Here is a 16,821-nt window from a genome sequence, read left to right on the forward strand (position 1 = left end):
TGTTTATAGTATATTAATTTCGTTGAAATCATATAATAGAAGTATAACTTCTTACGTGCGTACAAAGTACACACACATTCTATTTATGCAATTTAGGATTCTGTAAACTCTATGAGCTAGGGTTCTTCGTGGTCGAAAAAGAAATGTTAACATTACCTTTCCTGCAGAAGCAAACATTTGGTGACGGAGATTTTGCATGTTTTTATTCACAGCTAACTTAATGGTTCAAAATAATGACACCAACATTAGTTGCCAGCAATTATGACGAAAGAAAGTGATTACCAAGTTTTGACTGTATATCGTGAGATGCCGCAAAGATAAACTAGTTCCGAAGCTTCTTTGGTCCTCTGACAAAAGGTGAGGAACTTATTGCCACAAATTTTGCTGTAACCTAGTTTGTGTACGATAATATGGACAGATCTTATACTCACACTGTAAGAATATAGTTAATATATACTTAGATTTATACTATGTACTTAAGTTAGTTTACACTAAAGAGGGAGGTGTAGAAATATAGTTATACATAGTTAATGTATTGTTGATTGTATTGATTTTTACTGAATTAACTTATAGTTACAATGAAACTAGCGGTTCGTATTTGTATACGACTTTATTTATATAACTGTACAGACGAATTTATTTTACAGACTAACTACTCTTAAAACTTGACATCCCTATATATTGAATACAAAAATAACCATGTTCTTGAATGTTCCAGAAAAACGGAACCGCCCATCACTAGTTAATCCGTGGCCTTGACTGTCGAACATTCACAAGAAATCGTTTCCTCACTTTTACGGTGAGTCATTGTTCTAGATGTCTCCGTACGTGAGTGGCTGTCGAGACGGAACCTGTTACAGTTGAGTCCACCAGTCTTTACCCGTGCGTCATCATTTAAAGCATACGAAATAAGTTGATGATAAGTCGGAAATTGAAATTTACTAAACGCAACAGCAAGTGACAGTAATAGGTCTGGATCCCGCGTATGAAAAAAAAGTTGATTAATAGCAAGCTGAAAATTTGTTAATAGCTTAAGGGTGTCTAGTCAGATAAACTTTGATATATGGGAACACTGGAACAGGGGCAGTTTTAATTGTGGAACAGGTTAAAAATTTGGAACGGTCAGACCACGAACACGGTACATTTATTTTGTCCGACAGAACAGACTTCAACTCTCCGAACAGAGATTAAACTCTCATGCAAAAATCAGACTGCTATTTATCACCTGTCATAATTCCTGTCATTTGACATATTCTACATGTTCCACTCATTAAAACGCCCATTTGGTGATAAATAGCAGTCTGATTTTTGCATGAGAGTTTAATCTCTGTTCGGAGAGTTTAAGTCTGTTCTGTCGGAAAAAATACATGTGCCGTTTTCGTGGTCTGACCGTTCCAAATTTTTAACCTGTTCCACAATTAAAACTTCCCCTGTTCCAGTGTTCCCATATACCAAACTTTGTCCGACTAGACACCCTTAAGCTATTAACAAATTTTCAGCATGCTATTAATCAACTTTTTTTTCATACGCGGGATCCAGACCTATAAGTAGCTACTTCTCCTATTACGGGTTAAAATTTGAGTTATCAAATATGTGTTTTATCTCGCCAGGTATTAATGAGGGTTTGCTCACTACGGAGAAAATCGCATCGTATCCTAGCCTAGACCTTAGTATCCTACTCTTAATATTATATAAGCTAATAGCTAATAAGAGCTTATTGTCACATAATATTAATATATCTACGTCATACGTTATTGGTATACACAATGATACAAACCAAAGACGTATGACGTAGATCTATTAATATTATGTGACACATGACAGAAGCTCGAAACAAATGACAATCCATGAAAATCCTATTGCAGAGCGTCAGTTTAGTGATTACAATAGGTTTGTTCTAGCATCAGTTTCAAACGGTTTGAAACCATCAGCGTTTAGTGGACCAGCGCGAGTAGAGGGGATAGCGCTGGTGACTGTATTATTATGTTCTCTCACTGACCAACTGTTTGCTGACGGTTTTTGACTAGTTTAACTGCTAGAACAAACCTAATATTATTTCCAAGGCTAATCTGACCAAAGATGACTTTCAATTGAACAAGCGTATAATAAATATACTGAATTTACTACATATATTTGCTCCTATTAAATTATTTCTATTGTGTTTCAGACAAATGCTACGTGAGCTGGTTCCAGCCGACCTGATCAAACTACAAGGAATTAACGACTGGAAGAGATCGATAGTAGCGGCTTATAATCAAGACGCTGGAATGAGTCCCGAAGATGCAAAAATTACATTTTTGAAAATAGTCTACCGTTGGCCCACTTTCGGATCAGCCTTCTTTGAAGTGAAGCAGACCACTGATCCCAACTATCCAGAAATGCTCCTCATAGCTATTAATAAACATGGAGTTAGTCTTATTCATCCGCAGTCTAAAGTAAGTATCGCTTTTATAATTACTTTGTATCGAGGGAACAAATATTTCTGAAAGTTTCTAAACATATGACCCAATATTCCAAACTTAAGTATGTAAATGTTTAACTTTAAATGCAATTTTTCTTCTTGCGCCGCATTGAATTTACCTGTGTCATAATATGACATATTATTGAATAGTGCTGTTAAAGTCTAGGCTTTTATTTTCGTTGTCTGAAATTAATTTAAGTACTTTGACATTGATATTGTCTGAACCGGTGGTTTTTTTCCCACTTTTATGAGTTCTTCCTGCATGATCAAATTCTTCCTTGGTTATTTCTGGACCTTTTTAATTTATTCGATAATCTGCGGATGGTATACAACAAGATCTATCGTCGTCAAAGTGTGTCTGAATGTATTCTTTCCATTTCCCCAGTTTGTCATCTGTACCTATAATTATTTCGTTATTATTATTTCTTAATATTGTTGCTTGTTTCTTTTTCTTTCTGTGTCTACCTGTCATTCCTTTCAGTTTTTGAAGTTATACTTCTTCAGGCGCGATTGGGAAAAATGTTGAGAGTGAAGTTTTATAAAAACGACAATATGACCTACGCGCATACTGACAGTATGAACTTAGTTGCTAAATCTTTCAAGTTACGTATATATCAGTGCAAATAAAGTGTGAACAAGATATATTGGTGTTTTTATGAAATATATTTATTATAATATTTGTCTTTAGATTTGTCGGAAATAGGATAATAAGTATTAAAATATGATGAAAAGAAGATTAAAGAGCAATCTTACTTTTTATAAAATTGGTATATTTCCAGTGGCCGTGAGGTAGTGCCATAGAGCCATGGCACTACCTTGCTAACTATGCAGAAACATAATATTTATCTTCAAAACCTTTTAATGCTTGTTAATTTTTTGTTTGTATTTCTTATTATCTTCCTGTGAGTAATCTTCGCGCTGAACGAAAAATAATAAACTAAATATTGAAATTGTGCTCCAAATTGGCAAAAATCAAATTTAAGCGTAACACATAAACAAATAAAACGTCATCGATATTACGATATTCGAAGTGGATTCTTGTTTGATTGGAACGCGGTGTTGCCAAGTCGACAGGGAAGTCCTGTAAGTAGGGAGGAGCGAAATAGTATATACTGCTCAATATAATTTTATCAAAAAAAAAAGAAAAAAAGTAAGACGCTACACTGAGAAAGGTTAAGTTTCCGCGGAGATAGTCCGAACGAGACCTTTATCGCAGTAAAACGAACCAGTTGTAATGAGCAGAGAAGATAAAAAATACGAAGAGCTATTATTTCGAACAGAAAGTGACGGTACCACGACAGACGAAAACGACAAGAAGAGAAAAGAGGAAGAATTGGAACGGGCTTTTAACAAAAGTCGAAAAATAAGCAGATCTCCCTCCTACAGAAAGGAGAAAATGGAGGAGAATATACAAAAAATTATGGAAATGATGGCAGGAGTAAGTCTAAAAATCGAGGAACAATCAAGAGAACTTAGCGAGATGCGTAGAGAGCAGAAAGAATATAGAGATGAAATAAGAGAGCTACGCCAGGAGAATGTAACATTAAGAGAAGAAAACACGAAACTAAAACAGGCAGTTTATCAAATAGAAGAACGGCTTGAAAGTTTAGAAAATCAAAAAAGGCGGAAAAATATAATTATACAGGGATTGAACATAGAGACAAATGGGCCAGATATCCTAAAACATGCAATGAAAAATTTTATGCAGACAGAATTAGAAGTAGATGTACAAATAGAGAAGGCTCTGAAGTTAGGAGAAAAAGTTTGTCTGGTTGAGCTTGAAAAGGAAGAAGATAAAAGAAAAATCATGCGAAACAAAACCAAATTGAGAAATCGAGAAGAAGGTCTAGTTTATATCAACGATGACCTATCAAAGAACGACAGAATTGTACAGAAACGTGTCAGACAAAAAGCGCAAGAACTAAGAAAGGAAGGGAGAAAAGTGAAAGTAGGGTATAAGAAAATATATGCCGATCATGAAATATGGCGCTGGGATGGAATGAACCAAACGTTGGTGGTAGAGACCAAAGCAAAAAACTAAGCAATAGCAATGAAAGGAAACAAATGACGACGAAAAATGCAAAGAATAGGATTACGAACTATGGAAATAAATCAAATCAAGACAGCAATAAAAAAGAAAAGCCGAAAAATGACAAGATACAGTTTGCAACAGAGATAAATAAGACGGAAACGACGCAGGCAATGGACAAGGCAATAAGTAAAGATAACAAAAAGAAAACTAAAGTCAACTTGGGTACATGGAATGTAAGAGGCACATACGAAACAGGAAAACTCAAAGAATTAATTAGAGAAATTAAAAGATATAATGTAGAAATAATAGCTTTACAAGAAACAAAACAATTGGAAACAGAAATAGTAGAAATAGAAGACGTGGTATTTTTTAAAAGCGGGGGAGAAACCAGAAGGTTAGGAACAGGTTTTATAATACAGCGAAAATGGAAGGAAAGAGTAATGGCATTCCAACCAATATCAGATAGACTATGCACAATAAGATTAAAAGGGGACAAACGAAACATAAGTATAATAAATGTACACGCACCGATTGAAGATGCCACAGAAGAATAAAAAGATGAATTCTACGAGCAATTGGAAAGAGAATATGATAAATTACCAGTGTTTGACATCAAAATAATAATGGGAGACTGCAACGCCAAAGTAGGAAGAGAGAATATATACGAACACATAATAGGGAAATATAGTAAGCATGAGGTGTCGAACGATAATGGCCAAAGAATAATAGGCTTTGCAACAGAAAGGCAAATGGTGATACGAAGCACACAATTACGCCGAAAAGATATATATATATAAAGGAACGTGGATTTCCCCTGATAAGAAGACAGTAAATCAGATAGACCATATTTTAATAGAGAAGAAGCATGCAAACAATGTAATAAATGTAAAGAGCATGAGAGGAGCGGACTGTAACTCTGACCACTACCTGGTGAGAGCAGAATATAAAATCGAGCATAACATAAAGCGAAACAATAAAACAACAGAAAAAATTGGAAAACAATTTAACATAGGACTACTAAAAGATAACAACGCACAGAAGAAGTATGAACAAGGAATAACCAACAGACTAATCAGGGAACAAGAAACGTCAAGCCCAGACAAACAATGGCAAAATATCAAAGAAGCAATCTTGGACACAAGTAAAGCAATCCTAGCGAAAACCAAAAGAAAACACAAAACAAAAGATTGGTATGATGAAGAATGTCAAGAAGTAGCAGAAGCAATAAGAAAAGTAAGACTCAAAAATCTCACAAATGACGAAGAAAGCACTAGAGAAGAATACAGAGAATTGAGAAAAATCATGAAAAGAAAATGTAGAAGCAAAAAGAGAAAATACAACGAGAACAAACTGAAAGAAATAGAAGAAAAATTTCAAAAAAAAAGAAATAAGATCATTCTACCAGGAAGCAAAAAAAATGGAAAAAGGATATCAAAAAACAACCCATATATGAGAGATGATAAAGGGATGTTGCTAAATGAGCCTGAAAAAATAATGGAAAACTGGCAAAACTATTTCACAGAACTGCTAAATAAGAGCGAAGTACAAAAGGAAACAAACCATGAAATTGAAGATGATCAGATAGCAATAGAAATACCCACAGAACAAGAAATAAAGAACGAAATAAAGAGCTTGAAAAATAACAAAAGCCCAGGAATAACAGAAATATCGGCCGAAATGATAAAATCAGGAGGGAAAAGACTACAGAAAGAGATATATGACCTGATAAAAAGAATATGGGAAGTAGAAAAAATGCCAGAAGAGTGGACCATAGCAAGAATATGCCCTATACATAAAAAAGGTGATAGAATGCGATGCGAAAACTACAGAGGCATCGCACTATTAGAAATAGTTTACAAAATCTTGGCACAAAGTATAAGAAAAAGGCTAAGTCATTATTCGGAAAAAATACTGGGGGAATACCAGGCAGGTTTTAGAAACAACAGATCAACGACTGACCAAATATTTGCCTTAAAAGAAATACAGACTACCTGTTACGAACATAAAACAGTACTATATGCTTTGTTCATAGACTTTAAGCAGGCTTACGACACAGTAAATAGACAGCAGATGTACGAACTGATGAAAGAATTGGGGATACCAAGTAAAATTGTCAGGATGATAAAGATGACGATGGAAAACACAACAAACGAAATAGCTTGGAAAGGGTATACATCCAAAAAGTTTGAAACCAAGGAAGGATTACGACAAGGAGACCCACTATCAACAATGGCATTCAATCTAACATCGGAAGGAATAATCAGGAAAAGCAGAATAAACATGCAAGAAACGATATTTAAAAACGGCCACCAATGCATAGCATTTGCAGATGATCTGACGCTATTAGCAACAAGCAAAAAAGAACTACAAAAGTTAATGAAAAACATAATAACAGAAGCCAAAAAATTCGGACTTAAAATAAATGAAGAAAAGACAAAATATATGATAATGGGAGAGACCCAAAAAGAAAAAGAGAATAACATCATAGTACAAATAGATGGAGAAAAAACATACTCGTTTAAAAGAGCCAAAGAAATTATTTACCTGGGAGCCAAAATAGATGAAAATGGTCATGAAGAAGGGGAGATAAAGGCAAGAATAGCTAAAGGAAATAAAAAATATGGAGCATTACGCACATTATTGAAATCCAAATACGTATCAAGAAAAACAAAAATAAGAATTTATAAGACTGTTATCAGACCTACAGTAACATACGCAAGCGAAACATGGGTGCTCAAAAAGTCAGAAACAGACCTGTTAGAAAGATGGGAGAGAAAAATGCAAAGAGCAATATATGGAGGTGTGAAAATAGAAGGTCAGTGGAGAAGAAGAACCAATAAAGAATTGGAAGAACTATATCAAGAGCCAACGATTACGACGACGATCAAAGCACAGAGAATACGATACTTGGGGCACATAGAGAGAATGGGAAGTAAACGAATGCCAAAAATGGTACTTTCACGAAGACCAATACAAAAGAGGAGGAAAGGCAGGCCAAGGAAAAGATGGAAGGACAGTGTATATGAAGACTTGAAGAAAAGTAACATTGAGAGGTGGAAAGAACTAGCATTGGACAGAAGGAGATGGAGAGAGGTTGTGAAGGAGTGTATAAAAAGACTGAAGTGTATTTAAATAAAATTTATAAGTTATGTAAGTTATATTAAGTTATTTACTATATTATTTATGTAATCAGAAATGTAAACATTTTAGCCCTAGGCCTACAAGGCCTGTTGCGCTTAATAAATATATTATCTTCCTAAATTATATAAAATCTGGCAACCTTGTGCGTAGTACAATCCCTGCCACTTACAGGGGAGATTATTCGACAGGAGAATGTTGTGCCGAAATCAGTACTGCACGTCTGAAAAGAGAAAGATTTCACGAGCATTCTATGTAAGTGACAGAGAAAGAGCTATATTGGACTATTAGTATACCTTCAAATGAGAATCTTTGTGCCGGGCACGAGGGTATCTATTTATTTAGAGTTTCTTTACGTACTGGCTTGTCACTTTTATTATGTCTATTTTCTGTTAAAAAGTTTTTGTATTTTAGTCCATGTGGTGAGACCGCTCCCGTCTGGAAAAAATTTCTGATTCGATTTCTTTGTGGATTCCTATTAAAAAATGTCCCCTTTAAACAAATATGAAGGGTACCGGGCGGCATTTTTGGGCAGAAATTGTTTAAACAATTTTTTTAAACAAACACAAAAGATCACGTTTTTCTTCTCTGAAATATATATTTTTAGGTTTTTTGGGTCATTCTAAACAAGAAAGCTATCTTTTAATTTTTCTCAAAAATTGATAGTTTTCGAGTTATAAGCGATTTAAAATCTGAAAAATACGAAAATACGCATTTTTGAGGGTTAAAAACTTATATTTAAATTAGTATTTTTGAGGTTGCCAGATACTTAATTTGAAGGTTAAACATTAAGCTTCAAGATTCTGAAGAGTGGTCGCGTCTAACTTTAATTTATATCGTTGTTTTTTAATTGTTACATATGCATGCTTATCCGATTTTTTTGCCGGTGCGGCGCTCTCTATTTCAAAAATCTCCTATTTTCCTCCGAAAAATATTTTTTCTAGATTCTTTGGGATATTCTAAATAAAATAAGTTTCTTGACATTTTTCTCAAAAGTTAATAGTTTTAAAGTTATAAGCGATTTAAAATCCGAAAAATGACAAAAAAAACGTATTTTCGGTTTTTAAATCGCTTATAACTTTAAAACTATTAACTTTTGAGAAAAATGTCAAGAAACTTATTTTATTTAGAATATCCCAAATAATCTAGAAAAAATATATTTCGGAGGAAAATAGGAGATTTTTTAAATAGAGCGCGCCGCACCGGCAAAAAATCGGATAAACATGCATATTTAACAATTAAAAAAACAATGGTATAAATTAGATTTAGACGCGATCACTCTTCAGAATCTTGAAGCTGAATGTTTAACCTTTAAATTAAGTATCTGGCAACCTCAAAAATGGTAATTTAAGTATGAGTTTTTAAGCCTCAAACATGCGTATTTTCGCATTTTTCAGATTTTAAATCGCTTATAACTCGAAAACTATCAATTTTTGAGAAAAATTACAAGATACCTTTCTTGTTTAGAATGACCCAAAAAACCTAAAAATATATATTTCAGAGCAAAAAACGTGATCTTTTGCATGTGTTTAAAAAAATTATTTAAACAATTTCTGCCCAAAAATTCCGCCCGGCACCCTTCAGATTTGTTTAAAGGGGACATTTTTGAATAGGAATCCACAAAGAAACCGAATCAGAAATTTTTTCAGCATCATGATCGTGGGTGTATTATAAATAATATTTTGATTATTTCTTAGGTTTAATTTATTAATAATGGACAATGAATCAGATTAGCATCTTAAAAAATTTTTTGGTGGTTTTTCGTTAGAAAAAAAAACTGCAAATTTTATAAAGTTTTGTGGAGCTTTCGAGTTGGCTTTAAAGCTGGTCAATTTTAGCGCCGAATTAGACAACGACTTAAAGGTTCATATTCAAAGTTCCAGATCTTTCAAAGGTCTACCTTCTAAGGACATTAAGTTGCTTCTAATTTATTTATGTCGGAGAAGTTTTCTGCTTATAAGCATCAGTTCCCCGAATTATTTCTTAATGAAACATAGAGACAGTTTTAATTTTTAAGCCAAACTCAATTAGAAGTACTGTATTAGCGAGATGAATTAGGTACTACCTATGGGGCTGTTCTGCTATCCGTTTCATTAAACGAGGAAGGTTTAAAAAGCACATTTTGAAGAATCTATTAAACTTTTAAATATTTTGAATATGAATTAAATAAAACGAAAGAAGAACGACTTAGTGCTTTAGGTATGCTATCTGCAGAAAAGCATTTTGTAAATTGTATTGATAATTTTAATAATAAAGCCATTGAAAACTTTACAACCAAAAAAAAAGAATCGTAATCGGGTTTCATATATCGTAAACTTTAAAGTGATATTACACAAATTTGTGCATGTGTGTGAAGAATGAAATAAGTAGTATTATTTTCATAATTTTGTAAATAGAGACTAGATAATAATAACAAACTTCAAGTACTATCAGCAGTAAGTACTGGTGGTATGTTGAGGGTTTTTTATTATTTATTAATTTTCGGAACTGTTTTGATAAATTTTGGACAATTTCTTGGCATCTCAGATAAATATAGGTACCTAGACCTTTTGAAACAAGAAGATATCGTCAGATTTGTCTCATAAGGCATTAAGACTCTGTAATCCAGAAGCAGTTATAAAGAAAATAACCAAATGAAGACCAGTATCAGGCAGACCACGAGGAAAACCGAAAACGAGATGGGAGAACCAGATAATTGCGCATCTTAAGAATGGGAGTTAGAGAATGGACAACCATAAACAAAAACATGAAAGAATGGAGAAATATTGTTGAAGACGCCAGGTCACACAACCAATTGTAAAATCAAAATGTTATACTTGTTCCCCGTGACAAATGAATCGGAAGAGTCCAAAGAGGATGATGATATGTTCAATAAAATTATTTTTCTACAACCGTGTTAAAAATTCAATTTTTAGCACTCCATAGGAGCGTTAAAACAATGGTTACTCTCAACCTTTTGTGCTATCCCTAAAATATAAACGCTAAAGATTGCAGTGAATACAGAACAATATCATTAATAAGTCAAATTCTCAAATTATTCTTGAAAATAATACATGGTCGTATAAATAAAAAACTAGAAGAAGGAATAGATAATAGTCAGTTTGGGTTCAGAAACGGACTAGGAACCAGAGAGGCGTTATTTGCTTTTAATGTGTTAGCTCAAAGATGCATTGACATGAATGTGGATGTGCATGTTTGTTACGTTGATTTTGAGAAAGCTTTTGACAAAGTAAGACATGAAAAATTAGTCCAAATTCTAAACTCAAAAAACATAGACAAAAGGGACTTACGAATAATAACAAACCTTTACTGGAATCAAAGAGCACAAATTGTAATAGATAACGAACCCAGTCCAGAAATTGAAATCAGGAGTTCGGCAGGGATGTATTATGTCTCCATTACTCTTTAATGCATATAGTGAAGCCATTTTTGAGGAAGCATTGCTATCTCAAAGTGAAGGAATAATAATTAACGGAAGATCTATTAACAACATAAGATATGCAGATGACACCGTGATTATGGCAAGCTCTGCTGAACAACTCCAACTACTACTAAACAAAACAAACAATTTCTGTGAAGAATATGGACTAAAAATGAATATAAAAAAAGACCAAATACATGATAATAACTAAGTAAACAAACACAAACAAGCATACATTTGGGAAATGTACCGATGGAAAGGGTTGATAAATACAAATACCTAGGAACCTGGATTTCAGAGAAAAATGATCAAACAACAGAAATAAGGACCAGGATAGAAATAGCAAGAAATGCGTTTGTAAAATTGAAAACAGTTCTCTGCAACAAAGACCTTAGCTTAGAACTGAGAGTAAGAGCTTTGAGATGCTACGTGTTCTCGATACTACAATATGGACTTTAAAGCTGGACATTGAAGCAAGAACACATAAATAAGCTACAGTCATTTGAAATGTGGTGTTACAGAAGGATGCTTAGAATAGCATGGACACAGATGAAAATGAATACGGAACTATTGCAAGAAATGGGTAAAGAATGCGAAATAATAAACACAATAAAAATAAGAAAGTTACAATATCTGGGACACGTAATGAGGGGACCGCGATATGAAATGCTAAGACTGATAATACAGGGAATGATAAGAGGCGGAAGGAGTATAGGAAGAAGAAGAGTGTCATGGCTAAAGAATTTAAGGAACTGGTTTAGATGCAGTTCTATAGAACTCTTTAGAGCAGCGGTGGATAGAGTAAAGATAGTGATGATGATATCCAACCTCCGATTAGGAGAGGGCACTTGAAAAAAAAGGAGCGTTAAAAATGCTACTTTAAGGCACTAGTGCTTTAAAATTTTTAAGGCACTGCATTTAAAAGTGAATTGTCAAATTGTGAAACGTCAAAATATTTATATTTCATTTATTAACATTAATATTAATAGTCCTCCAAGAGGAAGACCTCAAATGCGCTGGAGCGATGACATCAGAAGAGTCGCAGGACCAATGTGGAAACGCCTCACACACAACAGAGATGAATGGCGAGAAATGGGAGAGGCCTTTATTCGACATTTCGAATAGAAAAAAGGCTATAAAAAAATATTAATAGTACAACTTGCGCAAATTTGAAAAAGGTGGTTTAAAAGGTTTTTTAAAATTTAATTTAAACTGTATTATTTCATTTTTAACACGTTTGTAGAAAAAAAAAACTATTAAAATTTGTATACAACAATAAAAGTTAATGTTATTCTATAGTTGTTATGATTTACGCAATATGCAGTTTTGATGTAATGTCAAGAAAAATATAAAAATGGAATGTCAGTCAAGTTCAAGTAAAAGTTTTTGTAGATATTGTCCTGTAATTGAGAATGAATAAATTATAATTGTTGATATACAGGGTGTCCCGAAAAGATTGGTCATAAATTATACCACACATTCTGGGGTCAAAAATAGTTCGATTGAACCTAACTTACCTTAGTACAAAGGTACTCAGAAAAAAAGTTAGAGCCCTTTGAAGTTACAAAATGAAAATCGATTTTTTTCAATATATCGAAAACTATTAGAGAGTTTTTATTGAAAATGGACATGTATCATTCATATGACAGGAACACCTTAAAACAAAATTATAGTAAAGTTTGTCCACCCCATAAAAATTTTATGGGGGTTTTGTTCCATTAAACCCCCCAAACTTTTGTGCACGTTCCAATTAATTCATTATTGTGGTACCATTAGTTAAACACAACGTTTTTAAAACTTTTTTGCCTTAGTATTTTTTCGATAAGCCAGTTTTTATCGAGATGCGGCTTCTTTTTTAATATATTAACATAAACATTTTATGGGGGTTTCGTTCCTTTAAACCCCCCAAATGTTTGTGTACGTTCCAATTAAACTATTATTGTGGTACCATTAGTTAAACACAGTGATTTTAAAACTTTTTTGCCTCTTAGTCTTTTTTTGACCAGTCACCTTTTGCCGAGATGTGGCTTCTTTTTCAAAATATACCTAAAAATGTAAATTATAAATAAATTTTCAGATTATTAACAGGTCTCTATAATCATACTTAACCATATACAAATATGTGGTGGATTCGATAAATATTCAAAATATGTCAATAAACACTGGCTTATCGAAAAAGTACTAAGAGGCAAAAAAGTTTTAAAAACATTGTGTTTAACTAATGGTGCCACAATAATAATTTAATTGGAACGTACACAAAAGTTTGGGGGGGTTTAAAGGAACAAAACCCCCATAAAATTTTTATGGGTTGCACAAATGTCACTTTAATTTTTTTTTAAGATGTTGCTGCCGTAAGAATGCCACATGTCGATTTTCAATAAAAAATCTTTAATAGTTTTCGATATATGAAAAACAATCGATTTTCATTTTGTAACTTCAAAGGACTGTAACTTTTTTTGTGTGCACTATTGTATATGGGTAAGTGAGGTTCAATTAACCTATTTTTGACCCCAAAATCTGTGGTATAATTTATGACCAATCTATTCGGGACACCCTGTATAAGACGTTTGTAGAAAAAATATTGTATGATATACGTGTTAAAAAGTACATTTTTAAGGCACTCATGTGAATTGCAGAATGAGCGAAGCGAAACTTTCACATGCATGCCTTAAGCGTCTACTTATATCATAAATAACTATTAAATGAATAAATACAATTTGTAATTTTATAAAAATATTTAAACCTTGACTCCTTGTCTCTGTGATCTGCTAATTGCATTTTTTAAATATTGTTTGTGTGATTACTCAGCCATAGAATCGTATATAACATATTAATTGAATTAAGTAATTAAGCTATCCAACATAGGATCTACTTATTTGCATACCATATAAATGAATATTTATATATTCTAGTGGTCAAAGTTACTCTTGCTTTAAGTTGGTAAAATACACCGTTTTTTTTTTTGAAAATTTTTTTCAAACTTTTTTTTCAAATTCAGGAAGCGAAAAATTTCCAAATCGATTTTTCTAGAAAACGGTGTGTCCTACCGACTTAGCAAGAGTACCGTTTAGTACTATTAGAATACCTCACAATTTAATAATCCAGTATCAAAAATGCTTAAAAGTTAAAGACAAAAAAGTTATGCTATAAAATAACCGTTGCCTTACCCAAAACGTACGCCTATGACTGGTACTAGAAATTCACAATGGATGGAATCGATTTATCTCTGGAAGGTAAATATGTGTACCAATTTTCGTTTTTCTAACTAGAAGCGTTCTGGAGGTATTTAAGAAAAACTAATTAGAAGACGCCTTCTTCAAAGAGTTCTAGCTCCCTTAGGAAGTATTGTCGGACTAGGTGAATTTGGTTAAATTGTCTTAAAATTATCTAAGGAATCTCCTGTCTTCGTTTGTCGGTAGAGTTTCTGGACACCCTTGACATATATTTGTATATTGAGACAAATTGAAATATATAACAAACTCAGGTGTTTGACTGTTAATTTATTATTACATATTATTCTATCGTGGAACCAACTTTATGATTACAACCACAATCCGTGCTTTCTACAATTTAGAAAGCAAACGGGCGATGAATAAAGCAGATAAAAGGGACTACAATTAATATGCAGTCACCTCTTGTCAATTCATCTGGGTAAAAATTCCATCCAAAGTTGATTCCGTGTACTCACAATATGAGTAAACTGAGAGAAAATAAAAGACAGTTTATATTTCATTCCGTTTTTTGCTTAGGGAGACAGTTTGTTTCCTTTTAGATTCAGAGCAGACCTCTCTGAAGGGCCCAATAGGGTGAAACGTAGGAATACATCAAGAACTCAGCAAGAAAGAGACGAGTAGAATGGAATGATCACATAAAGGTCGGTACTATAACCGTTTGCGAACGCTATATTCGTATAATTTGTACGATGGGTCGAACCGCTTGCGATCTGTTCGAACCACGGCCTGTCGGTTTTTGAGATGAACACAAAGGATATTCGCAGTTCAATTTGGCTGTTCGTATCGTAGCATCGAGATTGTGTGAATGACGGGTTCCAACGAAAACATTGACAGAGATAAGAAACGTGAGAAACACATTGTAGTCAATACCCAAATTACAAATTAAATTAATCATTTACTTCGCACAAGCTGGTTGGTAGTTGGTTCGTCGCTTTCCATGGATCGTGTAAATATATTTTCAATTCAGCAGTTTGCGAATAGTTCGGCTCGCATATATCCATATGTACCGACCTTAAGCCGAATAACTACGAATAGGGTAGTAAAGACGAACGATTCGAATATCTTGAAGTCGCACTATCTAGCTAAGGTATCCAATTTTAGAGAGGATTCGGGCCCGGACATACTTAAATCCGAGGTAGAAGACGCAATAAAACATATGAAAAACAGGAAAGCTGTAGGGCCTGAAGGAATAAACTGGATCACGGCTGTCTTCAATAAAATATACAATTCAGGAATCATCCCTGATAAATGGCTAGAATCAGAATTCATAGCGATACCTAAAAAACAGGGGGCAAAAATGTGCTAAGAATATCGAACAATCAGCATAATGAGCCATATGTTGAAACTGTTTCTTAAAGTCATCCATGGAAGAATTTATAAGAACTGCGAGGAACAAATATCGAACAGACAGTTAGGGTTCATTAATGCAGTGGGTACCAGAGAGGCACTTTTTTGATTACAGGTTCTGATTCAAAGATGCAGGGGCGTTAACTGCGACGTATACGCGTGCTTGATCGACTATGAAAAGGCATTTGACAAAGTTCAACACCAAAAGATGATTAACATTTTAAAAAAAGCAGACTTAAATGATAAAGACCTCAGAATAATTTCAGAACTCTACTGGAATCACACCGCATATATGAAAATTAACGGAGAAGAAACAGATCACATAAAAATACTACGTGGAGTTAGGCAGGGATGTATCCTATCGTCGTTGATATTTAATATGTACTCAGAGAGAATTTTTAACGAGACTCTATACGGAGTAGACGAAGGCATCCTTCTAAATGGAGAAAGAGTAAACAATATTAGATATGCCGACGACACCATGGTGATAGCATATAGTTTAGAGGGACTTCAGAGGCTAATGGACAGAATCAACGAGTACAGTTAACAGTACGGACTAAACATTAATACCCAAAAAACCAAACAAATGATAATCAGCAAGGAGAATATAAACGGGGCTCATCTATACAGGGTGAGGCAGATAACTGGCCTATTAGAAATATCTCGAGAACTAAAAGCAACAGAATCATGAAAATTGGAATACAGGGGTTTTGAAGGATGATCTATTAAATGAAAATATTTTCATCTCTTTGCAACTTCCGGTTATACCGGAAGTTGCTTATAACTTCGTTTTTTTTAAATGGGACACCCTGTATATTTTTACATTTTTGGATTCTCTTCGATGTCTTCTTTCTTAAAATATGAGGATTTGTAATGTTATACAGGGTATTTTAAAAGATAATTACGTTTGTTTATTAATTTCGTAGCAATATTCACACCCTGTAGAATTGTAGTAGTTTGACAACTAAAACTCTACTTACGTTCAAATGATTTTTAATATAGTCTACTATTGTTAAGAATCATTAGTATAGCTAAATTTTTAATTTTAGTATACAGGGTTGGTCGAAACTCGGAATGAGTATTTTCTGAGTTTTCTTAAATGGAACACCCTGTATTTTAGTATTGTAATGAAATGATATTTTATGGTACTTTTTTATTTCCTAAGCATTCCCTATACCTAACTGCTTTA

General features: G+C 33.5%; 1 protein-coding gene across 1 annotated transcript in view; it reads left to right on the forward strand.

Annotated features, from left to right (window-relative positions):
- LOC114325514 (myosin-VIIa) overlaps positions 1 to 16,821 on the forward strand; it is a 314,282-nt gene that overhangs the window by 277,737 nt on the left and 19,724 nt on the right. The window contains exon 21 of the mRNA XM_028273590.2: positions 2,168 to 2,435. Within this exon, the coding sequence (XP_028129391.1) occupies positions 2,168 to 2,435 (268 nt within the window). The remainder of the gene's footprint in view (positions 1 to 2,167; positions 2,436 to 16,821) is intronic.

This window comes from Diabrotica virgifera, chromosome 4 (genome assembly GCF_917563875.1).
Source record: "Diabrotica virgifera virgifera chromosome 4, PGI_DIABVI_V3a".
NCBI lineage: Eukaryota > Metazoa > Arthropoda > Insecta > Coleoptera > Chrysomelidae > Diabrotica > Diabrotica virgifera.